General features: G+C 40.1%; 1 protein-coding gene across 2 annotated transcripts; it reads right to left on the bottom strand.

Annotated features, from left to right (window-relative positions):
• Positions 1-18: 18 nt before the first annotated feature.
• IREB2 (iron responsive element binding protein 2) lies at positions 19-23230 on the bottom strand. 2 transcript variants are annotated; one of them, XM_062000673.1, is made up of 22 exons: positions 23032-23230; positions 21555-21644; positions 18202-18367; positions 16936-17073; positions 14749-14970; positions 13228-13297; positions 11932-12115; positions 11270-11409; positions 10344-10515; positions 8961-9061; positions 8381-8497; positions 7066-7225; positions 6029-6164; positions 5234-5318; positions 4499-4655; positions 4102-4226; positions 3722-3826; positions 3326-3468; positions 2070-2217; positions 1863-1985; positions 1053-1238; positions 19-424 (listed from the first exon to the last, which is right to left on the bottom strand). In XM_062000673.1, the coding sequence occupies exons 1-22, from the start codon at positions 23048-23050 to the stop codon at positions 311-313; spliced, it is 2901 nt and encodes a 966-aa protein (XP_061856657.1). In that variant the 5' UTR covers positions 23051-23230; the 3' UTR covers positions 19-310. The 2 variants fall into 2 exon arrangements, with proteins under 2 accessions (XP_061856657.1, XP_010204570.1); XM_010206268.2 differs by lacking the exon at positions 23032-23230 and adding an exon at positions 22459-22656.
• Between the last annotated feature and the right edge of the window lie 4770 nt (positions 23231-28000).

Below are 28000 nucleotides of genomic sequence, written 5' to 3'. Positions count from 1 at the left end.
AATCTTCAGCACAATCAGTTTCAGATTTTGTATATTTTATTTACAAAATGGTCTGATAAAACACCCCGTCCATACTTACAGCTCTCTGCCACATACACGTTGATTTTAGCAATGTTTAATAGCACCATTAGAATATTATTAAAATCAGGAAGGATCTCGTTGCAGTTACAATGAATCACAATCTTTTACATCCATGGACGAAGTAACTTTGAGCACACTAGGACTGTTTGCAGTTCCACAGTACAGATTCCTGGGTTCACAAGGCATTTTCAGAATTATCAGTTATGCACAGTACCCACAGAGTCAGTAGCTACTGTAAGAATCTTCGAGCCACAAAGTTTAGACTTCCACCATATTTGTACAAAGCTATCTCCACATCGTTTTCAAACAAGGCAATTGTGCTGAACACTTTTCCAGTGCTTGTCTTCAAAACAAAAGCAAAAAAGAGGAATCAATTAGGAGTTTTGCTTTCACTTCCCCTTGCTTATTCTCAGCTAACATTCTACCACCAAGTTTTGTTGAGCACAAGCAAATTCAACCCACCCATCTGCCACTGCAGATCCAAGACATTGATGGGAACTGCTGGCAGGTTTTGCTTTACAGCACTGCTGAGACCCAGCTGGGAGCCTGCCACACCCCTACTGACAGCAAAAGCCGCTGTCTTATGGTGGCACAACACACATTATTATGGGCATATGGTTCCTCCGCACAGAATGGAAATGAAGCCTCTCTGAAACAGCCACATCCTTGTCTCCAGGAGAACATCTGAGACATAACTCAGTTCTGCCCCAACAGAGTGCCTGTGAGGAAGGAGTGCCCAAAAGAGCAATTGAGAAATTCAGGTTGCATAAAAAGGTGTAGAAAGAATGTGGGTAAATGTATTTTGGGAAATTTCAAAAGCCATGATCAACTTCAGGCAAGACTGTAAGCTTACTTTCAAAAAGAACCAAGTTTCAGTTTGCCCTGCTTTCGATACTGGGGACTAGCTTTTCTTTCTGTGTGTTCAAGCACCAGCACGTTCAAACAGAAGTTTTGAAAAATTGCAAAGATACCTTAATATCCAAAGTCATTCTGGGTGACAGCTCTTGAGGGAACAATATAGAAAACTGCTCTTTGCCAGTGAGATTCAAAGTACTTGGATTTTCCCCAGGTAGAAACTGAAGTGGAGCTATGCCAATTCCAATCAACTGACTTCTGTGGGCTTTCTCAAAGCTTTCAGCCAGGACAGCTTTAACACCCTGCAAAAATACAAGTGATTTTGCATTTCAGTACAGTAGCCAGAGTGAACTGCCAAAGCAAGCTTCAAAATACATACTGTGTCCCGAATCTTGCAATTCAAACTGAAGAGTAAAGAATAGCTTTGCATGAGTCCTTTAAGTAGACAAGTAACAGCTTTTAGCTTTACAGAAGTATAAAATGGGTTTTGTAACACAGCGACCATGCTGTAGTTAGCAGGCAGAAAATCCCAGACTGAAGGTAGTTGCCTCCATGACTGCCCATGAATGAATGGCCAACACAGAATATGTTCTGAATTTTATTGGAAACTAGTCTCCAACAGCTAGATTCTTAATAGCCTACAGAGACTAAAGAGAGGGCAGCACTAGATAAATGTCTAACTTAGCACACAGTCTGGAGTCCAAGATGGTAAGTTACACCATTAGGAAATTCAGATTTATCCTGACTAGTGATTCTCTTCTCTGAAGATTCTAGCAAAGAAATAACTGACAAGTCTTTGAAAGCAAAATCGGGCAAGGCTGTGGACAGTTTCTAAACACATTCATGCCCAAATGAAACAACGTGGTTTTAGCTATTTCCAGAAGAACACCAAAACCACCCCCAAAACCCAAATAAATCAGCAGTACCAGTAAAAAAGGCCCTTTTGCAGCCCAGTCTCTCGAGCTACCCAGTCCATACTTCTTTCCTGCTAGAATAATCACAGGGATGCCTTCTTTTTGGTACAACTCCGCTGCTTCAAACACATCCAGCTGTGGAATAACAGTGAAATAGTTGAAGCAAGTTCTAAATCCACACCACCATCTTAATAGCCATGCAAACACATCCATTTTTACCGTTTGTCCTGATGGGAAGTGAATTGTTTTAGGAGCTGGTTTTCCTATGAATTTATTCAGAAGCTTGATATTTGCAAAGGTACCTCTTGTCATCACGGCATCATTACCTCTTCGAGCTCCGTAAGAGTTGAATTCACGAGGTGTAAGTCTAGAATAAAACAAGAGTTTAAAAGAGAATCACTTATTTGAAAGATTATCTGGTTGAAAATACTATGATTTTTATAATAATTGCAGCATCTCTAAGTTTTCAGTGCAACATGTAAAGAACTACTAATCCAACAATTATTACAAATCACGAACAAAATGTGTAAACCATTACTAGATTATTCAGGAGGAAAGCTGCCATTTTAAATCCATTTCCTATGACTTCAAAATGAAGCGTTACAAGCAGACAGTACTTACAGGAGAATTATGGGGAGATTTTTCTAGGAAACAAGCCTGTTTACTAATCCTCTTACCTCTACCAGCATTTTTACTAACAAGCGTTGTACGTAAATGAGAGCTTCACCCATAAATTAAATGGCTATCCTGGGATTAACCCATTAATTCTTTCTTGTAATACTCCTCATTCAGACTGAATGCAACAGTTGGAAAGAAAAGCTCACACCTACAGGCTTCACTCATACTGTAGTAATGATACTACATCTTTGCAATGCAACACAATAGGATTTCTAAAACACTCAGCAGAAGTGTGACACTGACTAGCTCAGCACCCCACTGTGCTTCATGTCTTCTCATGACACTTCAGCAGAGGCAGAAGGCATCCACTGCTGCTTCAGGGTGCTCACTGGCACACAGGTAAGCGACACCACCATGTTGTTTATAAAAATGGGATTTGGTTTTTTTTAACTATATCTATTTCTAGAGCTTCTGATCCATTCTGTGATTCTGTCTGAGGCAGCAACTAACCTCACCCCAGCCAGATGTCAGTCACCTGATTTGTACATTAGTAGATGAATTCTGCTCTGGCATGCATTTGGCCATAGATGTTTCTGTTTCAACAGCTATGAGTTCTTGAAGAGTATGTCTCAGCTGTTTGTTGTGACCTTAAACAGAGACTGCAAGAAAGCTGACTACTGGGATTGTAGGGCAGGTGATGACTTACAAGGGAACAGCTATTATTCTACTGATCCATGTATAATCTCCACTCTATGCAGACAAGCATTTATGAGGGAAAGCAACAGTGCTGATCAATTTTTTGGCACGTGAAATAGCCTCTGATGTAACCAGAGCTGTTTCAGATGCCAAGTCCTTACCCTCTGTTGGTCAGATACTTAGCAGCAGCACTACTCCTCGCAATGCTTCCAGCAGGGGATATGTGATCTGTAGTTACAGAATCTCCCAGATAGAGCAAGACATGGGCATTTTCAATTGCTTGTACGGGAGCTGGTTCTTTGGCCTAGAAAAGAAGGGGCAGGGAGAACAGTAACAATAAATAAGAAACACTTATGACACATAAAACCTATCTGCAATACATGAAGGCATATGGATGTACAGGCTCCACTCATGCCTGAGATATAAACAGTATTTGAAGGAGAGAAATGCTACGGATAACCATGTTTGTTACTTCAGCACTGAAGCCTTACTTAAATAGCTATTCCTTTAGTTAAGTGCAATGCATATAATCTGGTGGATAGATGCAGTGTACTCACAAGTTTATCGAAAAAGGAAGGACATCTGATATAAGTAGACTTTAAATCCCAGGGAAATAAAGTTGACAGAGGTGCTTCCAGTGAATTCCATCGTTTGTTTCCTTTCTACAAAACAGAAAATTAACCAAAAAAATCAGAGAAATTGGTTTAAGATCTTTTTACATTCTGAAACCAAAGACTTACTGGTGACTTTTTTTTTTATTTCTTGCCCATTGGATATTACTTAAAAATCACTCTTTAATACAAGTATTGATCTCAGTTAAGTCCTCTTTTACAGTAATGGAAATAACTGATAAACCAATCATTTTCAACTGGAAGTTATCATAAAGCTACAACAAAAGGTAATCTTTGAGTTGTGTAAAAGAAGAGACCATTCTTACCTCCATTTTTTCTTTCAGTTCCTTAAACATGGATGATATCACACACTCTTCCTCCACTTCATGAAGTTCTCTTCGGGTGGGCCAAATATCTCGTAAGTAAACACTTTTGCCATTAAAGCCAGTGCCTATGTAAGATTTCCAACAGAATAGTATTTGTGAAGAATAAACAACAGGGACTTTGTATTTATATGCAGCTCTTCAGAGATAGTACCAGATATGCAGATTTCATCAGTTAAGTGGATACTTTGCTTTAGCTATGAGCAACACTAAACACAACCCTGCTTTTTTCTTCAAATATACTGGTTTTGTGGGATGAAATGCAAGTGAAGACCTACAGAAGAAACATACCCTACAGATGCATTAGATGCAGAAATAGAAGACATAAGGAAATACTTACCCAAAGGCTCAGTTTCAAAGTCTATTCTAACAGTGCCTGCAATAGCATAAGCAACTACTAGTGGTGGAGAGGCAAGGTAGTTGGCTCTGACACAGTCACAGAGGCGTCCTTCAAAGTTCTTTGTTCCAGACAATATTCCACAGGCAATTATATCACCCTGAAAAGCAGACCCATATGAATTTTCTCTAGGACTTTGTGATACTTGAACAACATGCGCTACTTTTGTTCACCAAGTTAGATGTGCTTTTAGCACTCCATTTCAATTTTTTTTTCCTAAGATTTCAACTTAAAAGGCATTTTGCTCTCCCACTACCCTTTATCCTTCTCCTCCTTTTTACTCTTGACCCTCTGAAGTGACTGGAGAAGATACCAATGAACTCCTCTCCTGCCTTTTATTTCTTTTTCTTCTGCTTCACAGGAGAAAAATGCTGCAGCTCTCTGTGCAGAGTTAAAACCTCTCAAACATACAGCTATTTAAAACCCTCCTCTTCATCTATGATACAAAATCTACACATTGCACCCTCCATGAGATTAGATTTATCTATTTATCTCATAACCTATATCTTATGCTACAACAAAGCAATGATTTACCATGGTCTCCCTCTGACCCAACATGCAAAAACATGCAAAGCCCAAACCACCAGTGAAGTGTATTTCACACAGATGACTGTATTTCTTGATCATGTAACTAGGTGAGAACTGTATTTCTGTATTAAACAAGCCTTAGAGCTTTACCTGTTTTATAGCATTCCGGATGGCTTCTGGCAGCGGGGCAGTGTTCCCAACACAGGTTGAACACCCGTAACCGACAACCTCAAACCTACATGGCAGAAACCCAATCAACATTTTAAATGATCACAAGCAATTTGTTTGGCAAAACTGCTTTTTCTTTTATTAACAATCACCAAGAAAGTTTTTTTTTTTCCCTTTGACAATTAAGAGTTTTTAGGAACTGATCAGCAGATGCTGCATCTTGCTGATGTAAGCAGGGCGATACAAGCTAACAGTATTGTAGCTGATCAAGGTAAGTCAAAATTTCTCAAGATGTAGTTAGTTTCCTAAGTAACAGCAAAGCAAAGGCAGTAACATTCCTCCAGGGCACAGCTGGGCACTGCTACAGAATTATGAAAACAATCTAATGGTTATTGCTACAAAGCAACCAAAAACACGCTGAACAACCCATGATAGCAGCAATGTTAAGAAATACTAATACAAGTTGCCCTTGTAAATGTACATTCAGCTTCCACTTTTAAAATATATAAATGAGTGCATCCTGTCTTGTAAATACAACTACATTGCTTGCTACTGAAAAAGCAGAGCTCAAATGAGGTAGAGATGTACACACAGTAGATTCTAAGGTGGGAATAAAATGAACTAAACCAACTTTCAGTCAGCAATTATTTAAAATTACCATGTAGTGAGTTAAGAATCAGCCAACTCAAAATGAACAACCACCATATTTATCAACCTGTATAAAACCCCCAATGTACTGTTTTACAGTACATATATGAAGTAGGAGCCACAACTTACCCAAGCTTATTGAGGTATGGTAATACTCCACTTGAACTGAGGTAATGTGTAACCATTCCACTGCCTGGTGATAAACTTGTTCTTATGTAGGGCTTAACTACTAGGCCAGCTTCAACAGCTTTTTTGGCCAAGAGTCCTGAAAAAAAACCCAAAACAAAACAAAAACCAACAGACAAAAATAAAAAGGAAAAAAAGGACAGTTTATGTTTTGTTTTTCCTTTAAAAGAACATCCATATGATGCTACCTTAGTTACATTAAGCATAAAAAAATCCCAGAGGATGAGTAGACTTCCCATTCTAAACTATTAAAACAACTACTTGCCTGAATAGTTTCCTAATTCATAACAATACCATTCAGGTTTTTGTTCCCATTTCTGTAATATAGATGCTCATTTTCTCTGTAAGAAAAATCTATTTTCCATGTGCTAGTTGACAGTGCAAATTTGTTTATTCTTCTGACACAGATCACAGTCTCAAAGCAAAGCTCGCTTTGGCCCCAGAGGACCTCAAAAGAAAGCAAGGTCTGACAGAAGATTAGTGGCAAAACTAAGGATTTTCTGGCAAAACTGTATGCAGCTTGTGAAGGTAGGGCATACACTACTTAGCTAGTGACTACAGCACAGAACAACTGTTCAGCAATATGGATCTTCTCTCTGTAACTAACTATAGTTCAAGCTACCATCCTCCAGGATAGTCTAAGCTACAGCCCACCTCCAGTATCAATTGTGTTGCTAAGACATCCACCTGAAAAGCTCCCTAAAAGTGGTTACCTGCTGAAATACTACCAAACATCAATGTTTTGTAATTACCATAATGAATATTGCTTCATGACACAAATTTTAAGATTGTATTCTTGAAAAACAACTTTAATTATATAACTTCCAAAACATGCAACCAGTTTAAGCCTAAAAGTTTACAGTTTCATACCTTTAGATTAAATCATGAAAGAACCTACAGTAGTGAAAGTAAATTACAGTAAAAATAAAGGCATGGGAGCAGCACTAAGATCAAGTTAGTTGTCACTAGTCACAACATACCTGCAGCAAGCATGACGGATGGATTACAGTTATTTGTACAGCTGATTACTGCAGCAATGACAATGCAGCCATGAGAGAGCTTGTATTCATTTCCTTCATACTGAACAGGTACAATGTCATTCTGTTTCTCAACTGCAATCTGAAACCCTTTAACGCCAGACTAGATGACAAAACAATGTATTAGCAGGTATTACGATACAGAAAATAGCATTACAGCAAGACCAGGTGCATTCTCAGATGAAAATAATATTCACTCCCCACTAGGAACTCTCAATTAATTAATCAGTTCATGCCTCTCTCCATGTTTATAATGGTCTCTTCCTTTTTCGTAATTGCTTTAACTTGGCAACAACTGCGAACCAATGCCAGCCCAAGCATGGGTAATCTCACACTCACTTCCTGCCATACCTGAAATCACAGTCCCTTCCATTAGCAGTGCATGTCTAATTTTACACAAGACTTGTTCCTGAATTAGAAGGATATCCAAGATTTTAAATGGAAGAGGGTGATAACTAAAATCAGACTACGATAGTTCACATTTCACACCCTCCAACTCTTCAGCACTCAGTCATCCTGCAAAGGTTCAGTTCAACCTCGACCACTCTGTGGTCCACAAACAGTGGATTTCTTTCTCCAGGACAATTGATCACTCATATTATACAACTCAACACAAGCCAGAAATGCTAAAACCTACAAAAGGAATTTCACAGAGAGCACACGTTTCAATACTGCTGCCAGTCAGCAGCTATAATGGTAACTAAAAGTAAAGATGCATTCCTTTATTATCTGCATTCTTAGATACTTTGGCATATTCCTAACCAAACACATCACCTTCAGAGAAAAAAAACAAACACACTTCCTCTATGTAGCCAAGTTAAGCTGCAATCAAAAATCATTTGTGAAGTTAAGAAACCAAAACACTGATAATAACCAAATCTTGGAAGTCTTTTGTATCTCTGTTCAGATATCATGAATTTTCTTATGCCAATTCTGGTTTAGAAATTAAGTAAGATTCAGCCGTTTAAAAAACTAAAAGTGAGAAAAAGTTTCCCAAGCTTGTGCTTTTTTTTTTTTTGAACTCCTTACCCATCTAAATCGTGACATTAAAGACCTTTGGAAGTTCATTTTCCTGACAAACAGGATTTACCAGCTACCATCCTCAGGACATTTGTCAAGCAAGAAAGGAATATAATTGGATAAGCTGTTTATACATAGTAATAAGGAGGGCTCAGCAGGTACGCAAAGAGTAAGTAACAAAATTTATTCACATAGATGATAGTAAGTACCTTTTGAAGAGCATATCAATTGTACAAACCTTTTCATTTAAGCAGGCTTGGAAGTCACTTTTCATGTTATTAACAGCCACTCTATCTTGAGACCTCTTGGGGCCACTGACACACGGAACTATAGAACTTAGATTAATTTGCACTATCTAAAAAAGAAAAGGAGAGAGAAAATCAATTAACAGATTGATCAATCCCAGACCAACATTACATTCAATATACTCCTGAGACCCCCAGGACCTTTCTTCTTTAAAATTTTTATGTTCTGAGACATTAAAACTCCAGGCTTCCATCTTCCAGACCTCTCACCGTAAATGGGGCTTCATCTTATTCAAACTGTTTTAACATTATCCCTAACTTTTCTAGCATCCATTAGATTTACCTAATCCCTCAAGAGAGACAAGAATTCAGTATCTAGTAGCTGACAAGAACATTAGTGTACTTCCCTTATTTCTCCCATGCCCTTTACATTTTGCAAATACACTTTGCTTCTCACAATTTTAAGTTAATAAATGCAACTTCTATTACAGCAATGAACAATTTAAGTTCCCACTGTAATTTTAAGTCAGCAGTAACTGTCACGAGAACCAAACATAGTTATTTCAAATGTACCTGCGAATACTCAGGTTCTGTGGAAGAACTCTCATCATTTCTAAATAACTTCACAGCTTTAAGATATGCTTCCATGACCTCAAGCTTGGCCTTGTCAAAACCTTTGGAAAGTTTTTCAAAGATGAGAAAAGTCATGTTAAAAAAATAAATCAAACATACATCTCAAATTCAGACTGTTTTAAGAATGTCATAATGCAAAGTACTTTTCCTCAAAGTGCATCACTTCAGTATCGCAACCTCCAGGAGCCATTCACGAACGATACACAAAATACTTAAAAAAAATAAGCTTCACTTCTCTTCTTATATCAAAGAACAAAATAAGCTGCTCCAACTCTAGTAGCTGTATCTCAAATTTAGAAGTTTGTCCCTGAACTTCATAAAGCTTTACTTGTTTCATACAGATCAAGTGCTTAGTTGATAAATGCCAGTATTACTGGCTACTGTTAGAAAATGTTTCATTTGCTCTGCACTGACTAGATAAAACAAATTTGCTATAAATTAAAAATGCTTAACTTCTATTTAAAAGTGACAGACTTCCATTTCAGAAAGACTTATTAATATGAATTATCTTTTTTTGATATCTGTTACCCTGTGGACTTCTCTGCTTTCAGAAGCTTGGTAAGGCACTGACATGCTTCTAGCGTAGCTTGAAATGTCAGTGCACTAATGCTTTTGAAAGGAAAGAAAATATTCTGAAAAAAAATCAGAAGTGTGTTGTGATTTGCTTCACAGTTTCACTTATTTCTAGTAAACATTTTACATTTTGATGCTTTAGGGAATCCATAGGTGGTTAAGGGATTTGTTTCATATCGAGAACTCACATTCTACACCCTTATCAAAATCTAAATGATAAATTTCTTATTACTTTTCTCTTAAATTTACATTTGCTTCCAAAAATAAGGACTCTGGATGTTGAAGAACAATATGTTAATAAATTTGGTACTAGACATATGAACCAGACTGGATATGAATCTCAAGGGCAAGTCAGCTATCCACATGCCAGTGTGGTACATACAGAAACTACAGCCTCACTTAAATATCCAGGACACATGGAGACAAAAAAGGTCACAGGAAGACATCTGTGCCAATAAAGCAGCTAAATAGCTCAGACCCAAATGACACCTCGTAAGCATCCCACAAAGCTAGTGAACAGTAAATAGGTACAGTATGATTTCTGTGGTAGGTATTACTCAGGTGTATGAGATTCTATAAAGGCTGAAATTCGAGCTAAGTATGCCCCATGTCACTGCACAGCTGCATTTTATACACTAAATACACATCAGAACTCCGCAGAAAAAACACTATTTAAGAACTGTTTTAAGTTTTAAGCAAACACCACATTTCCATACATGTAAACCTCCATGATTTTAATTTCATCATTACCTGTATGCTTTAAGTGCTTCAGTGTCACATTATCAACAGGGAAAAAGCTCAGAATAGCACCATATTCAGGACACATATTTGCTATTGTGGTTCGGTCTGCTACAGACAGCTGGGCAACTCCGGTCCCAAAAAACTCAACAAGTTTTCCAGTGACATCAGCTTGCCTGAGTTGCTGTTTAAAAGAACATCAACAACATTTGTTATGCAGAGAAGCACAATGTAAACAATGTCTGTTGTGACCATTAGCCAATTTGTGAATATTTAAAACAAAAAGCTGAAACCTTAAGGTCCACAATTGTAAAAATGTCCCAAACCTCATTTAACATACTGGGTTCTAAAAATCTGCACTGGAAGTTGACATAACAATACAGACCTCTGTCTGCAACCAAGTTCTTCAGATTTCCTAGTTGAGAACAGATACACGCTTCTTAAGGCAGCGTGCCAGAAAGAAAAACATATTTTCAAAGCCACCACAGCTCTTCAGTGCTTCAATGATAGCTCTCCACCTGCTACAGCAGTGACAGTTTGTGCTACTCTGGCAAAACTCCATCTTCAGAAAAGATTTTGAGTGCTACCAGCTTACTACCAGAGATAGGCCTTCTGTCTTGCAGGAGTGTTTTAGAACAAAACGACTATCCAGAAAAAGTTGCTAAGCCAAGAAGAAGCCTATATGGTGTCAGTATGAGAAAAATGGAAGCCAGGGCTTCTTTCCTCTGTGCCCAAACTTTTTTTTAAAAAGATTTTTCTTCAGTGAAAGAGGGCCTGGAAATAAACCACTGTAGAGGGGAAAGAAAAAAGCCACTGCTTTGGAGGACTATTAAATAAAAGTGTTTAGACACCGTTTGTATCTCTCTGCACTGTCATGATTAAGGGACTACTAAAGAACACTCCCTGCACTTTACTGAGCTCTCAAACACCATTGGTACCTTAGTAATGCCGAGAACGATATCTATGGATGTAGCAAGTAGGCTGGCTGTGCCTGTCAGTTCACACCCAACCACCTCAGGCAGAGTGAGAGTAAGCGGCATTCCCAGCATCACAGCTTCCGTCTCAATTCCCCCAACACCTGCAAGGAGAATATGAAGTTGCTTTTCATCAGTTTAAGTAACCAACACTAAATATGTGGACATACTAAAATCTAACTAACCCTTCCCTATTAAGTCTAAAGGCTTTAGCAAGAAATGCAGAAGTTATTTTTTAAGTATTGTACATGAAAATAAAAAATCATCAACTAAGACTATTACTGAAGTTAGACTTCACAATTCACCAGGAAATACTTTACCTCTAAAATTAACTTTCCAAGAGAAAAGAAACCTTCATGAAATTTTTATACTGCACGTACAAAGATCACTTATTTGAACATCAATTGGGTTTTGGCTGTTTTCTCTTTAAATCACCAAAAGCAGTTTCTCAATATAAAGAAATGTTAGTCTGAGATTACTTTTAGAGAAAAAAACATTTCTGAAGAATAATTTAAGACAGAGTTAGCTATGCTTGAGACAGAAAGATCTACTGGGAAGGAAGTATTTATCAGTAATGCTCTAGTGTGCCTCTCAAAGTGCTATCAAGTAATTCTTCGCATACTTACCCCAGCCCAAGATCCCCAAGCCATTTACCATGGTTGTATGAGAATCTGTGCCAACCACGCTATCTGGATATAGGAAATCTTTAACTTCAAAAACGACTCTTGACAAATATTCCAAGTTCACCTGGTGTGCCATTCCAGTCTCAGGTGGAATTATGGAAACAGTCTTGAAAACCTTTGAACTCCACTGTAATTTTTTGTAAAAGGAGAAAGCAGTTGCATTTTTTCAAAGGTATATCCAATACTTAGAACACAAATGACAAAACTAATATGCAGTAAAACAGTCCGTGCTGTTTACAGAAGTGCTCATTTGTCACAGAGCTACGTGATCCCCTTGGATTCTATACCTTCTTAATCATCAACTAAAGCATTAATTCAATTCCTGTTGATGGCTGAATCAGTAATTTATACCTACCTTTCTAAAACAGGGCTGCACATATCTCACCTTCAGTTCACACAACTGATTTCAAGCACAGCTAAGACTAGTACTTAGACAACAGAATCTAAGCACTTCTATTTCTAGCAGAGTTTCGTTTAGGTTTTGCTCTCCTGGGTGAGACTGAAGGTGCAATTTAGAAAAGTATCTTCCTACATGCAAACTCAGGATGCTAGACTGAAAAAGGGTGACAGGGAAACCTGTAACAAGATTCAGCTTGGCAGTTTCACTCTTTAATAATGTAAAAGCTAATTTGCAGCTTTCAGAAAGAAACTTCCCAGCCTACCTATATGAAAAGATCTTTACATCATTGCATTGGATTCCTAAACCACATTAAGTTAGTGGATGAGGATCAAACACCAAAGTTGCTGATCCCTGGCTAGCAACAAGGAAACTGATGTTCAACACACGAGACTTAAACCCAAGTTTACTAGCACTGCTGTCTCATTGGAGAACAGGTGTGTCTCAACATCAGCCTCTGTTGAACACTTGCAGCTTCAGGAACATTTCTAACAGAAGTACAGACAAATCAACCTTTTATTCAGAAACTCACTGTGACCTGAGGCACTGCTTTGCCAATACCTACTTTGCCCACTACCTTCAATCTGACAAGACAGTCATGCAGCATAAACTTCTAGTCAGAATTACAAAAAAAATAACCTCCTCTTTAAGTGACACCTAGATCTGGAAGTCACAAACCATGTTATCAGCTAATTTTCCATTCCCGTATTAAATTCAGATTTGAGTCTGACATTTTCAAATGATTACATTCAATTTATCAACTAAACTTGAACAGTGATAAACAGAGCAAACTCTTAAAACAACCAAAACACAACACAAAGCCCACAGGTACACAGACATACCTTGAAAAACTGAAGTCTCTCTTTATTTCTGCCAAATTCCATCTCTTGATTTCTCAATACTGTCTCAGGCCTGGAATATATCAAGTTTACAACCACTGTCACAAACTATTTTAAATTACAGAAAAACTAGTTAATTTAAGCCTATAGCACAATATGAAGATATTAGAACAAAGATAATTCCTTGCTTGCAGCAAGCTTTCTGTAAAGAGTGAAAAATGATGGATTTCATCGGTACTGTGCTTGCGAACATTTATTATAGGCATAGTTTGCCTAAAAATGAATATTTTTGAGATGAAGTTCTTTAAGAGATCTATTCTATGCGTGTACTACAATATACAGCAGCTTTTAAAAAAAAATAATCAGTAGTCTTACAGGTTGTACACCCCAAAATTCAGTACAATAACAAAGATGGTCAGTAGTTCACATAAAAACACTCTCCATGTTCACTACTAGCCCTTTAGCACCTGAGCAGAATATCTGGGCAACCGTTAACTACCCTTAATTTCTGTATTTTTTGCCTCCAAGCCACAATTTTTCTCCACAAATACTCATCAGTACAATCTTATAAACTGTACCACCTTTTCTTAACACAGGGGAACACACTTATTTTGTACCAGGAATGAAGTCAGTCCTCAATTTTCTAGCAATGTATTTTACATCACAACCCTTCGCTTCTCTCTGGTGGCAGAAGGTCAGTGGCTATACTGCTTTGCAAAGCCCTGAGGTATAGTCATCATTCACACTGCAGCTTAATAAATACCACTAAAATCACTAATTCTGCATTCCCACACCTGCACTAAGCAGGAATCTTTGCATATCTACAGAATTACCAACACAATCAGCATTTATCCCTGTGGGATACAGATTTGGTGAGCTGTTAAACTCTACACCTGTCTGGCACAGGAAGATTGGGTTCTCAACAGTCAACGAGACAAAAGAAGTGGCAGCTGAAAGACGAGGATGATTACTCGTTATTGGCATAGATGGAATGGAACACAATAATCTGTTAATAATAATATTGAAAAATCTAGAAAAGGCAAGTGCATGAAGTTGCCCTGGGCCAACATACAAAGAGGATATTTGTCAAATGTCAACTTGATGGATGGATTGTGAGATTCTGTACAAGCTGGGGGATGATGTATAGCTTAGTTCTTCTTTAAGATACAAGAAGCTTCTGAACAGTTCTCACTGAAATGAGAAAATATACATTCACAACTAAATCGATGCTTCACCGATTTATTTACAGGGGTTTCCTTTGTAATAGAGGATCACTTCTATGCTTTTTTGTCCCTGTAAACAAACAAGGGCAGACTCAAAATTTAATTTAAAAGTCACAGCCATGAGTCACACAGTTGTGTCTGCTACATTAGACCTTCTAGATGCTCAAATCTGTCTGTAGCACATGTGAAGAAGTACCCAGAAAGATGTTTTTAAAAAAATTTCCACATCTCTAGGAACTGTCCCAGGCAGTGCTTGATAACATAGTAAGGCAGAACTCATTAAAAAAGGAAGCTTTCATACTCAGGCACAGGCTGCAGGTGGAAAGGACAGAGGATAGGCATGTTCTCAATCTGCGCAGAAAATTGTCCTGAGTTGCGTCCCGGATCCGCAGCACCACAGGGCCCCTTGCAGCCCATCTGCCCCCTGCACGGCGGCTTCCGAGGCGCTGCCCTCAGCGGGGAAAGCTTCGCTGCTGCCTTCTGTGTGTCGCCACCGCCTGGGTTGGGAGCGTTCTGTATTGCACTGCAATGTTAAGCAGACGGATAATTCACACATTAACAAGTTTGCACCTGGAGTTTGTTGGTTTGGGTGTTTTTTTTGCAATCCCTTCAACAGTTTATAAAATGTTATCTGAAAAATATAGTTCTTTTACAATATCCCTCTGGCATAGGAAGCTGCCAGGGGATAACATTAGCTAAGCAATTTAGGGTAGGAATACAGTAAACAGAACTGGATTGTTGGAAAGATTAAAAGCAGATGAAAAACTTAAGGCTTTTTTTTCACAACAGACCAGAAATCTTTATAAACCATGTTGCAAAAGTTAAACTCAAGGTTTTAAACTTCAAAGGTGTAGGCAAAGCCTCACACAAGTGGTGGAGACTTGATGAACACATTTCTGTTTTTAAGACGGTGCTGTACATGTTGAATCCACAGAGGCATGACTACAAACAAAACTTTCTCAAGGAAACAAATACAACTTGATCATTTAACTAAGCTTTTTGTACACATTCTCAAAGGCTCAGATAAACTTTACACACTGTTCCAGTCAGTAAGAAGACTGAAAAGTTCAATAGTTTTTTTTTAAAATAAAGTCTGTATAGCACACTGCCTCTATTTGTCCAATATTTAGCCTTTGCATGACAGCAAAATGAACTACTTGTTACCTCTCATTATGTACCACATAACAGCTTCTCAATTAAAGCTACTACTTTCTTCTGCTTTAGTAACACAGAAAGATATCTAGTTATTGAACAGTGATATATTGCATGACCTCAGAGGATACCTTGTCTAAAACTCAACTTAGGCCAGGAGCCTCTGATCAGCAGGAGACAGCAGCTATACAAAAGCAGCACAAACTGCCCTGTAGCAAAGGGTTTTTATCATAGCTTAGCAGCTGCTAAGATCCTGTAAGCCTTCCAAAAGTGAAACTCCAGAAGCTGGATTTATCACTACCAAGCAGCGTGCTGAAACCTCTTGCCAACACTCGGGTCTTTCTGATAATTTTAGGCTAGTCTAATTGCAGTCCAATCAACTGTCCCTCCAGACACAAGAACAGACAGATCACAGAACTGAGACACATATGCAACACCACAAACAATTTGATGCTTCTTGCTCTTCATTCTTCTAATGCTAACCAAACTTAGATCCTCTGTGTATTGACACAGTCTGCAGAGATGATTCACACACCCATGCTCATTTGACTGCAGGCTTTTTCCCCCGTAACTTTTAGAATTCCCAAAGAACTTGAGCAACTCATACAATTCTCTATGAATTTGAAAGGCTCCATGATGGAGGGGCAGTGGAGAAGGTGAAGGGGATCTGCATTATTTACTGTTTACTTCAGCAAACACTGAATAAAACCTGAGTTTTCCCTCTTCTGCACTAATAGGTTTCTACCAAAAGGCAGCCCCAGGCTTTTATCACATAACTGCCTGTCAGAAAAGGAAAACCATACTCTCAGTTTTCCAGACTCCTACAAGTACACTTCTCTCCTGCAAATACATACAGCCTTTTTTAATCTGCTGTAAAATCCAAGCCCATAACAAAAAAAACTCGTAATAAGATATGGGCCAAAATGACAGGCAGTATCTGAGTGTGTCCAGTAGGATTGCAAGCCATTTCTCTCGAGCTGTGACAAGGCAGTCACATTTTAAAAAAACGTTGTTTAACAATACAAACAGGGCAAAGCAAAATTATAAACTCTGTCTGCCTCATGCTCATTTTCTGGAAATTGTAACAGATCCAGTTATTTCAGCAAACTCTTGCCTAGAATTTGGGTTGTCACCCAAATCCATCACTCATCGCAACTGTTCTCTCTTCTTCAATAGTGTTATTTTATCCAGCTCTCCTTCAGAGACTATCAGATGTAGTTTCAGGGATCCATTCATGATAAACGATTCGAAGGATGATTCTAAGACTAGAGTAAATGCATCATTCAGAATCAGACACAAATCTACAGTTCATAAAAAAGAGAAAGAGGTATGTTACCATTTGCTGAAATCAATCTGCAGAGAATGGTCAACAGTGAGATCAGTTGGACAGGCAGGATTGACTTTCGCAGGATCTCCTCCAGCATTTCTCACAGCTTCCCTCATGGCAGCAAAATCCACCATTGCTGGAATTCCACTAACAGAAAGAAACAAGATACCATAGTCACATGGGATGACACTGAAACATACAAGCTTCTTTTTTATTTTAAGTCTAGATTTACTTAAGTTCCAGTTCAGATAATAAACCCCTACTTCACTCTAAATTTTAAAGAACTTGAAGCATTTTTAAAAGTTAACAGAGCTGGTACTCACTGACAAGAAGCAACAGTCTGCTTGAAGATAACATACCAAGCAAGAACATCAGAACATATCAAAGAAAATTACATTTCTCTTCTCTCATTCTATGCTTCTGAATGGTACTTAACCACAACACTAACCTGTAGATTCTTACTACCCTTTTGATAGAACCTTGCTATGCAAACAACACTCGTGCAGACATTTTGACATCTTAGCATCTCTTCAGACAGAGACAGCCATTTCTGAAGCTCATAGCATTTCACAAAGATATTCTTGTGGCTGTTACATAGATAAGTGTACCTGATGTACAAAACAGAGGGCAATCTTTATACAACACAGTACTATATAAGTCTTCTTGGCTTGCTAAGCAAAAGTTATCTCTTTTTTATTAATATCACAATTGTCTTTTTTTTGGCTTTATAAATAAAAAGTGAATGAGTCAGCAAAACCAGCTAAAATTGAACATTTACAAATTGCTGAAGGGCTGCTCTTATAGTGATGCCATACTCAAATCACTAAGAAAGTTAATAACCTAAGAGGCTTCTTTTTAAAGGCATGTATTATTCACGGATTCATCTGTAAGTAAGCAGTAAGTAATCTTCACTTATTTCAAGCAAGAATTCTGTATGTTTCAATCAACTGTCAGCAATCTGGCTACAGTCAAAATATCACAACTTCCATTTGTGTTTTGGCTCATCTCCTGTAGAGTGTTCCTTAGAGGTCAAGAGCTTGAACCTTGCACTAAAACCAGAGTACCCTATGGAATAACCCCTATCCACACCTCACATGTAATTATTGTGAACAGTCTATTGGGCAGCAGAATCAGTGCACAAGTTTCTATTGAGAAAAAGAGATAATGAAGTATCAAAAGGCTCAGTGTTACTTCTTTTGAAGCCAAAGAACTGTACATACAGCTTGGTAGCTTACACAGACTATTTCAGCATTTTTGGCATACACACACACTTACGTAAAGTCTTGAAGAACAACTCTGGCAGGACAGAAGGGCACTTCAACATTATTCTGTTTGGTTTTCCAGTCTAAGATGTTCATAGCATCTGTTTCCTTCACTAATAAGCCATCACAGTTACGGACGCTGGACTCAAAAAACACTCGTATGGAATAAGGCAGAATATCTAGGGTAAAACAAAGCATCTGACTTAATTAGCAACTGACTTAATTAGTGCAACACCTCCAATTTACTTTTTTTTTTTAATTACATTTCTAAAGAACCCCAGTTTGCTAGGGATTGGAATGATGACAGCTACAGGAACCTGCTTTTCCAGCTGCCCTTGGGTCTGATCTTCATGACACCATAGGGAACAGTGAGCTGCATGCCATACACATTGCAGAAGATGAGTTGTCATATGGGATTCAAATGGAAGATGCCAATGCCTTGGCTGCACTGTGTTAAGACAGTGACATTTAGCAAGGTATGCTATGCTGCCAGGAGAGAGATGCAAAAAATCTGCAGCTGGGATTACTGATCTAAGGGGGGAAAAGCAACAGCAATTAGAATTTTTTTTTAATCTGTAAATTTCACCATTTCATTGCTTGAGAAATCAAGCCAAAAGCATACAATGCCAGAATATTTTCCTTTTTTAAAAAATAAACAATTATATGATGACCAGAAACTATACTGCCACGTGCCATAAATTAGACACATTTCATAAAATATAAAAAAACCGACATTTCACTAAACAACAATTTGATTTGTTACTGATCTGGATTAAGGTATTGACTAGAAGCAGCTTTCTGGGACAAAAAAAGACATTTAGCGAACTGGAAGTGAGAATGAAAAAAGTGGAAGAAGAAAAAAGAAGCAGATGGCACTATTCACTGCAAACACACAAACAAAAAAAATCATGATTATTTCACATTTTTCCCCAAAACCCATTATTTTCAGCACCATTCAAGCAGGCAATGTCTTTATGAGAACACTGAGAAATATAGAAAAAATTAGTTGGAGAAGGTGGTTAAAATGAAGTTAGATTTGGTGGTCTCAACCTGATCTAGAGGTTTGTCCACAAATTAATACAGGATGTGCTGACTCTGTTCTCATTGTGTCATTCTCAGATATTATCCATTGTTGTCTAACTAGAAGAGTCATTCAATCTAAGAACGTTATCAAAACCATATCTAATCATTTGTAATGCCACCACTCAGTTTATTTAAAAGACAAATTACCAGAAGGAAATTGTTCTGCTTTTTCTTGGATTACAAATAATAGGCAGTATATCCTTGCAGTGACACATCTAACTGTCCACTGGGCTGTTTAGCAGCCATCAGCCATGGAGTAGTAGCCATTTCTCTCCATTAGGCACTAGCAGTCACACATCTGCGATATGGTGTTTACTTTTGGGCCTCCCAGAATACAGCATGATGTCAAGAAATAATGTCACATCCAGCAAAGGGCCTTCTAAGATGCTTATGGGACTGCAGCACTTGACACTCAGGAGCAGTGGGAGACCTGGCTTTGCTCACCACGAAGAGAGAATGCTAAGTGAGCTAACTGTGGTTTTCCAGAACCTAATAGGAACTATAAAGGAGGTGAGGCCTGACTTCTCAGAAGCATACAGTGCAAGGACAAAAAGTCACAGGTGTAGGGGAGATTGTGACTGGATACAAGGGAGAAGTAAGTTCATAGGGAGGGCAGCTAAGCACAGGATCAAGTGAGGTGGTAGAATCTCCATCCTCACAGGTCTGCAGGGCTCAGGTGAGAAAGGCTCTCCAAGTTAGCTCTAGTCCCAGCAAAATGCTGGACTAGATTTCCAGATGCCCCCTTTGCCTAAATAATTCTGAGCTCTTTCTACTCTGTAATGGAATACTACATAAAACACCAGAAAAATCAGATCCTCCCTAGAAAACTGGCAAATAAATCAATTAACAATTACATTAGTAACTTGATTAATTTAAATGAGCTTATTGCCAGATTACAATCAGAAGTTCCAAGGCAGAGGAAAAATAGGTAAAATCCCAAATTAATGTTCTAGCAGCGAATGCAATGACCAATTCCAGATGCTGAATTTACTACCAGTGCTGTCCCACACCGTGCCTACATTTTAGTATCTTCCTAATATGTAGGCAACCTGTGGGTTCCAACTTCTCCACAAATGTTGCTGTTGGAAGGCCAAGACTCAATCTAGTCTATTTAGACTCCTCCTCTGAATATCTTCAAGAGTATCTGCTGCTGCTTCAAGCTTTATGGCACATCTTAGATTTCCACTCCTGTTAGAAAGGCTTTTCAGAAAAACAACGTAGTACTGACTGGTTTTGTTAACTACCAAACTCCTGCTTCTTCCTGGATAAAACCACAAACAGAAGCATTCTTCCTCCTTCTTATGTGCTTATCTGAAAGATTAACTTCATTATTACAAGTAGTAGAAGTTTGCAAGAGCACAGAGCTGTTGCACAGAGCTGTTGGCAGCTATTGTACACTAGCTCCCCCCACTTCCCTTCAAACAAGACAGAAGGAATTACTGCTGTCAAATATGGGTTTAAAGGGAAATACCCACTGATATTTTCTTAGTTAACACATTGCAAATTCTGTGAATACGAGAGAGTAATTCAGACCTCAAAAAACTAAAAAAACCCCTAATTTCAAATATCTTTAATATGTGCCTCAGGTAAGTATTTTAGGACTTTTAACATGAAAGGGACAGAATAACTAAAGTATGTTTTGATTATCTAATAAAGGCTATTCCTGCTGACCTTGGTTTACAGCTCTCTCCATCTACATGTTTTTCCTTCCCCTAACACATGTGAACACACTAGTTATTTCTTGAAAGGCATCTAGACACAGAGACCCCACGTAAGCCTTTTTAGTACACAGCACTTAATGTTATGTTACATATAACGACACACTGAGATTAAGCAATTGTATGAACACCACAAAACCTCTTCTTTTTGCATCAACTGCAGTAGAAGCTATATTCCAGTAAACAGTTACCCACTACCTGAAGGTAAGGTGAAAATAGACCATCAAGCAGTACAAAACTACATTAAAAAATATATTTTCTTTTTAAGTACTACGAAGGAGTTCTCTCTCACTTCTTTTTTTCCACTAAATGATTCTGATGTGGAGCATTGCTGAAAATTCCAGGAACATCTATAATTTCTCCCTTACTGAAGAAAGCTACATGAAGTATTACCCTCCTAACTACTTCATAAAACAATAAAAGAGCGAAAAACTGTAAGCTTTCAAATACATCTACTAAGAACTCACGTATTCAGGACTGCATCTCCTAACCTTTTACAGCAGTATGCAGTGTGTGTTTACTGTTGGTACCATCCTGATTACAAACAAGTGAAAAATATCATTACCATACTTGGTGCCTCCAAGCTTTGCGACATTGTAGAACCTCTTCTGTGGATAGTTTCCTAATGTTTCAATTACGGGCTGGTACGGGCTTCCTAAGGGGGAAAAAACCCAACACAAAAAGTTACAGCCATAAAAGAATGGCAAGCTTAAGCACTGATAGAGGACTCATAAGAACAGCTTTTTATTTCTAATTTCAGCAAAAATAATGTTCCCCTATTACTGTAAATAAATCATAACATGGAAAAGTTTCTAAATGGATTGAGACACTTAATGATGTACCTGTGTAACTAAGATGATTTTTTTAAGTATCTGTAATACTAGGTATACACAGGTCATGCAAGTTATCAGCATAATCACAAGCCTGAATATGTTTGACATCCATTGTCTCAGTTTATCATCTACAATACAGGACAAATACTCTTTGCCAACTCATATAACAAATATGGGCTTTAATACAGTAGAAAACATAAAGCATTAAGTGCCAGGCTAACAATAAGCAAACAAGAAACAAAAATAAACCTTGTAAGCAGCTATCAGGTAGAGAGAATAGCTTCTTTAAAGAAAATGTAGTGGGTCACAAAAAGAACATTTTAATTGTTAGCAAATAAAAGGGACAGTGCCAATGATATACTCCCTCAGGCCTAGGGAACTTCATATATTAAAAGTTTAGTGAAATATAACCTAGATTAGAAACAGTGGGTAAAAATGTGTTAGTTCTGACATCACTGAACTGCTCGTGTGACTACAAATAGCACCGTTGGATCTGCAGCAGAACACTTAACCTTTGTCTGCTGTTTGCTTTGATCTTAATTACACTACAGTTACACTTCCATTGCAGAGCAAACGCTACATCTTCGACAGCTAACAAGATCTGCGTCACTTCAACATTCAGACAATCAACCTGACCTCTCCCAAATTCAGCCGGGTACCGTTTAGGCCTCAGCCCTATAGCCAGACACCTTTGTAGGCTCGACATGCGCGGCACAAGACGGCGACAGAGAAATAAAAATGGTCGTCAGGAATAACGGGAGGCCCGGCGGGATAGGCTTGTAGCCGCCGGCGAGCGGGCAGTCACCGAAGCCGTTCCCACCGCCACCGAGAACAAAGCACCTCCCGCGCGGGCGGGGGGCAGTCGGGGGCGGTAACGGGCCCAGGCGGGGGGCGGCGGGTGCCCCGGAGTCGCCGGGGGCTGCCCGCTCCCGCCTGCCGAGGGCCCGGGGCAGCGCTCCCCACGGGGACGGGGGCGGTCGCGCAAGGCGCCAGGAGAATGGGAAGAGCGGAGCTGGAGACGAGAGTTGTGTCGCGCTGCCTCACGCCGCCGGCAGCCGCCCTCGGGCCGGGCTGGGCCCGCTCCGCCGCCAGCCGGGGCGGACACAGCGATGATATAGCCCGGGCCGCTGGGGTCTCCCCGAGTCAGACGGCGGCGCCCCCGAGCCCGGCGGCAGCCCCGCGGGAGGCGACGAGCCCGCTCCCACTGACCTGGCCTGATAGGGTCCATCGCTGGTGACCATAATTAGCTCTGCGGGGAGGGGAGCGAGGGCCCGGGGGGACCTGGGCGGGCGGGGCGGGCCCAGCTCTCGCGAGGCTGCACCCCGCATCCGAGACTGCGCCCCGCATCCATAGGCATTACACGCGATCTCGCGAGAGCTGGGAGCACTTCACGCGGGCCTCTTGCCGCTCGCGAGACAGCCGTGGCGCAGCGGAGCAAAGGAGAAATCTCGCGAGGCTTTGCAAAGAGGGCGGAAGCAGTGAAGTGAGGCGAGCCGCCCGCTCCTGGCGGAGCCGAGGCGAAGGCGGTACCGCGGGCCCCGCCTCTTGGCTGTTGTCCCGGGGACGTGCGGCGCCATGTGGGGCGGGGCTCGGCCCGGCTCGGCTCATTCCGTCCCGTTACAGTCTGACGGGCCCTGAGGAGGCGGCTGCTGCCGGGGCCTTCCGGTGCTTGCGGGCCACGGCCGCCTGGCTGAGCAGAGGCTGGTGCCTGCGGCGCGGCGCGTCCGGCTGCAGCCCCTGGGATCGCCCTGGGCCACGATGCCGAGGGGTTTCCCCCACGCCGGGCCTGCCGTGGGCCTACTCTTTTCCGTCGCTGCTCAAGGCGTTCCCTCCCGCCAACAGCAAGCGGCCGCCTGGCCGGAGCACGCCGCGGCCCAGGCAGAAGGGTTCTTCCAGAGGCTTGCAGTGGATTGAAGTCCAGCAGCGTAACGTGGGGCCGGTTGTTTTTGCAAGCCATCGCCAGGCTGAGGTTAAATTAATGATAAGGGCTTCCTTTGGTTGCGTTTACTGGAGCGCCCTGCAGGTACATGGGGCCATTGCTTGAAAGCTCCCATTACACAGCACTCTTGCCTTCCACTGATAAGATGGCAGGATGGATTTGAAGGGAATAAATGCAAGCAAACCTCTGCTAGGACAGGACACTAAAACCCCTGATCAGCAGAGCATTAATGTTAGCGCAGCCTACACTGGGAAGTGTGGGAAGCTATGTTGTTGGTGTTCTGCCATGCAGCTGGGTGTAACATTGCTCTGGTCTCACTCTCTGGTGCTAAATTTCTTTGGAATCCAGATCTTTTTTTCCCCCCATACTTTTCAAATTATGCTGTTTTTTCATAGCTGGGTGATGAATTTTTATTTTTGTGATCTTCAGTGCAACACTGGCAGTACATGAGGTCACAGTCATAGTGGTGACTGGGTCAAGCAATACTAGTTTCTCCAGGTTATAAAAAATAGATAAGGTCTAGCATTGAGATTCTAATACAGCCAGAAGTCATCACCAGGTTCAGGCAGTCAAGATTACCAAAATCATGTCTGTGATTCAGCCTCTCATGTTCCCTCTTGCCTGCATCTGTTTTGACCTGCCATTGCCTTCCTGAACTGTGACAAAATGACTTGACACACTGATTATAAAAGTTACATTCAAAACTGCATGAGCAATCTTCATTTTGCCATCTTTTTACTTGTTATAGATGGCAGTGATGTCTGGCATACCTTTGAGAGACTGCAGCTGGAGGGAACTAGATTGGTAGGAAGGCAAGTGGTGGAGGATGTGGCCAAGATATGTCTAGAGGAGCTCCCAATTTCAGTCACGTGAAGCATGTTCAGGATGTCAAAAGCTCTGTTTCTTTGAACAGATTATTTATTTATGGCATCTTGTTTATAGCTTTTACCTTTGTTGGATCAGTGCAGTCATTTTTCATTGCAAGCTGAGAGAGGGCTGCAGCCTGGTGTCTTGGTGCAAAGGGCAGTTTTGCCCTCTGCTCCCCTGCACGTGTGCAGCCTTGCACCTGCTGGCCAGGCGTTTGCTCCCAGAGGACTTTGGCAGGAGTTTCTGGGGTCTGTGCTGGGAGGTGCAGGGACAAGGAGATGATTTGTTGGCAGACAAATGATGGCAGGTTGTCTCTTAACAAATTCAGATCTCCAGGGGCGTTCTGCACCATCCCTGACACAACTGTTTTCCTTTGTGAAAGAAACCTCTAGTTGCACAAGGCTGAGTGCACAGGGTGTTAGTGACAAAATGATTTCTGGGCATCTTCTACTGTTGTGTGAAGGCTGACTTTGATGGGTCGGGCACATGAGTGTGGACTATTTCTTGTTCACATGCTGAACCTTTAGCACCAAGTGTTTTGGATTTTGCACCCTTCTTCTGTAACAGGCAGATTTCTGGAAAGCAAATCCCATATATATTTGGTTTTAACATGTTTGGCCATTTTGTATTTGTTTTTTACTCTATACACAAAACTTCCTTTGCAGCAGAGCTACCCCTCTGCATACTAGTATTTTTATGTGTGATTCTTTCAGAATCATGGAGTCCTTTAAGGTGTCATGTAGCCATCTAGGAAGACATATTTTTGTAGTTTCCAGAATGGTTTTTTCATTTCCTAGCTGAGATCCAACATCCTGAAATAAGTACAATTCAAGGCAGGGCTTATCCAGAAGAAAAATGGAGATGAGTATTGTGGATTTGTAATTAAAGCTGGCAGAAACAGGCTAAATGGAAGTGTCCTAGTGAAGATAAGAATGTGAATAGAGGAATTACTTCATGCTGCTTCTGCAAGAGGCAGTCAGTACATAGAGAGAATTTCAATGTTGTTGCTCACCCTATTTCAGCCTTCAAAGAGAGAAAGCAGTTTTGTTGTGGAAAAAGCTGAGCTAAATAATGCCCTTGGGTCTGTGTTCCACAGCAGTATAATATGAAAGCGAGATCATACCAAGACAGAATGAGATAAACCAGTGTAATGCAAGACACTTTCAATTGTGCCTTTCCTTTATCTTCCCTTCTTCTTTTTTGTAAAGATAGAAGATCCAACAGTTTGAAATACAGGCCTTTGAATAAAATCTCTTCTAATTCTGGCTACACACAGACTTGCATGTGATTGTTGTATTTAGAACCTGAATGCAGTACATGTTACACAGTTGTCCTAAGGTGGTGAGAGATCTTTAGAGGAGAAGAATAAAACTTAATCTTCATACTAAGCTACAGATGAAAAAAATAACACAGCAACTGAAGGGGATTGTTTTTCCCTTCATGAGTGAATTTAGGAGATTAAGCATGAAAACTTAGGAATGCTCTGTAGAATATTTACTTAAGAAATTTAGGTCAATCCAATCAATAGAGTCAAAGATCTAGAAGCAAATCTGCAAAGGTGGGTAAGACACATAGTAATCTATGCATAGACTGTGCCAAAGTTGGAGCTAGTTGGAGCTGCTAATTGAAAAGATCACAGAGACATTTTGACATTGGCATATTTTCAGTAACAAACTAAAATTCATGTTGGATAATTTGTAAAAACAAAATGAAGTAGTTGCATTCCCCTATGTCTTGGGCCACAGCAGCAAAGCCACAGGAAATAGGTGAGCTGTAACCTAATAGCATGGCAGGTTGGATAGTTCATGATGAACCTGACTATTTAGTTTTGATTCCACATGTTTTGAGATACAATCTTTGCTTTTATAATTTATTTTTTAATAAGGTATCCCCAGTACCACCATGTAATCTTCAAGAATTTGAATTTAAGCTTCTGTCTTGGTTGTATATTGCTTGCAATCACTATGTAAAATCCTTAATATCAAAATAAGTAGAGTAGTAACTGCCAGAGGAGAAAGCACTTATTCCTAACGCTAGCTGTACAGCAGCAAGTTTGTGCTGCGTGAGCCAGTGACACAAAAGACACTGAGAGTCAAGTTCCCTACCTATGCTAGGGCTCCACTGAGAAATAACACTCCCTAGATTTCTCTTCCTCTGGGATATTAATTACCTCAAACTGATGTTTATTACTTGATTCACTGATAATGATTTGAATTGCTGTGATAATTTTTCCTCTAAAATGCTGGCATTCGGGAGGTCAAGAAATTTCTTTCAGTCTCTTATGAGATCTGCCATTTAGACGGTACAGAACTCTAAAACCCCTCCAAAAGTTCATCCCAAGCATTCATCAGGCTCTCAGTAAATCAGATGATAATCTTGTCTTGTAAATATCTAGAGATAGCACATGAACTATTCTAAAGTTCAGGTTTCTTATAAAGACAGGCTCAAGTATCAGATAAGCTGCTTTTCAAAACTTATTTCTAGGGCTCAGTACATTTTACTTTTAAGTTGCAAATTATTTTTACTTGTCAGAGAAGTGCTAGTGTACAGGATCCTGCCCCAATAGCATCTGCGAGAACAACCTTGCTGTGAAGGGTTTGGCAATACCAAAAGAGAAATTCATTCGAGTAAACATGCTTCCAAATAGATCACATCACAAAAGAATAAGAGGGCAAACTTTTACTACTCTGAAAACAGGCACTTATTTTCATGGTGTAGTGCTGTTAGTCCTCCTGTATCATTAGGGAACTTGAAAAATTGTGTTTTCTATTTACTCAGCATAGTCAAAGTGTATGCAAAGTCTCTTCCCAGAGATGTTAGGAAGAAGAAGGGCTATTTTGTGCTGATGGCAGATTAACTGGATGCTGAGTTGTGAGCATGAGGTCTTCATTTCAGGAAGTACAGCAAGCGACTGGGGAACCTCAAGCTCCACTGTGCAGCACTTAGGGCAGTCTGTGAAATGTCAGGCTTAACAGCCATAGAGATGACATCTGTTTTGGTTCAGGCCGTGGTTGTTACTGACATACTTGCTTTAAATGGATGGCATCTGTTGCCTTCTTTCCTAAACACTGCTGGAAACTGAGGGGAGAGGCACAGTTCAGCTTTCTTACCTTGGGATTTTTTTGCAAGCCCCCCAAAAGGCTGAGCTTTCAGCCCTAAATCTCTGGGAGCAAGTGTTTTTCCTCTCAGGAAGGTAGAGCTTACCTGCCGTCTGTTCATACATGCTCTGGAGAGCCAAATTGCATGCTCTCCTTACTCACTGCAGGAGAAAATTTGGCAAGTACTACCATGTGCATTTCTCATATCTGGAGGGAAGAAAGCGAGGAGGGCTGAGTGCTGGGCAGCACTGTTGGACACATCCCAGCTGCAGAG

This window comes from Colius striatus, chromosome 7 (genome assembly GCF_028858725.1).
Source record: "Colius striatus isolate bColStr4 chromosome 7, bColStr4.1.hap1, whole genome shotgun sequence".
NCBI classification, from domain to species: Eukaryota; Metazoa; Chordata; class Aves; order Coliiformes; family Coliidae; genus Colius; species Colius striatus.
The sequence above is the reverse complement of the archived record's forward strand: the minus strand, read 5'-3'. Positions and strand labels throughout refer to the sequence as shown.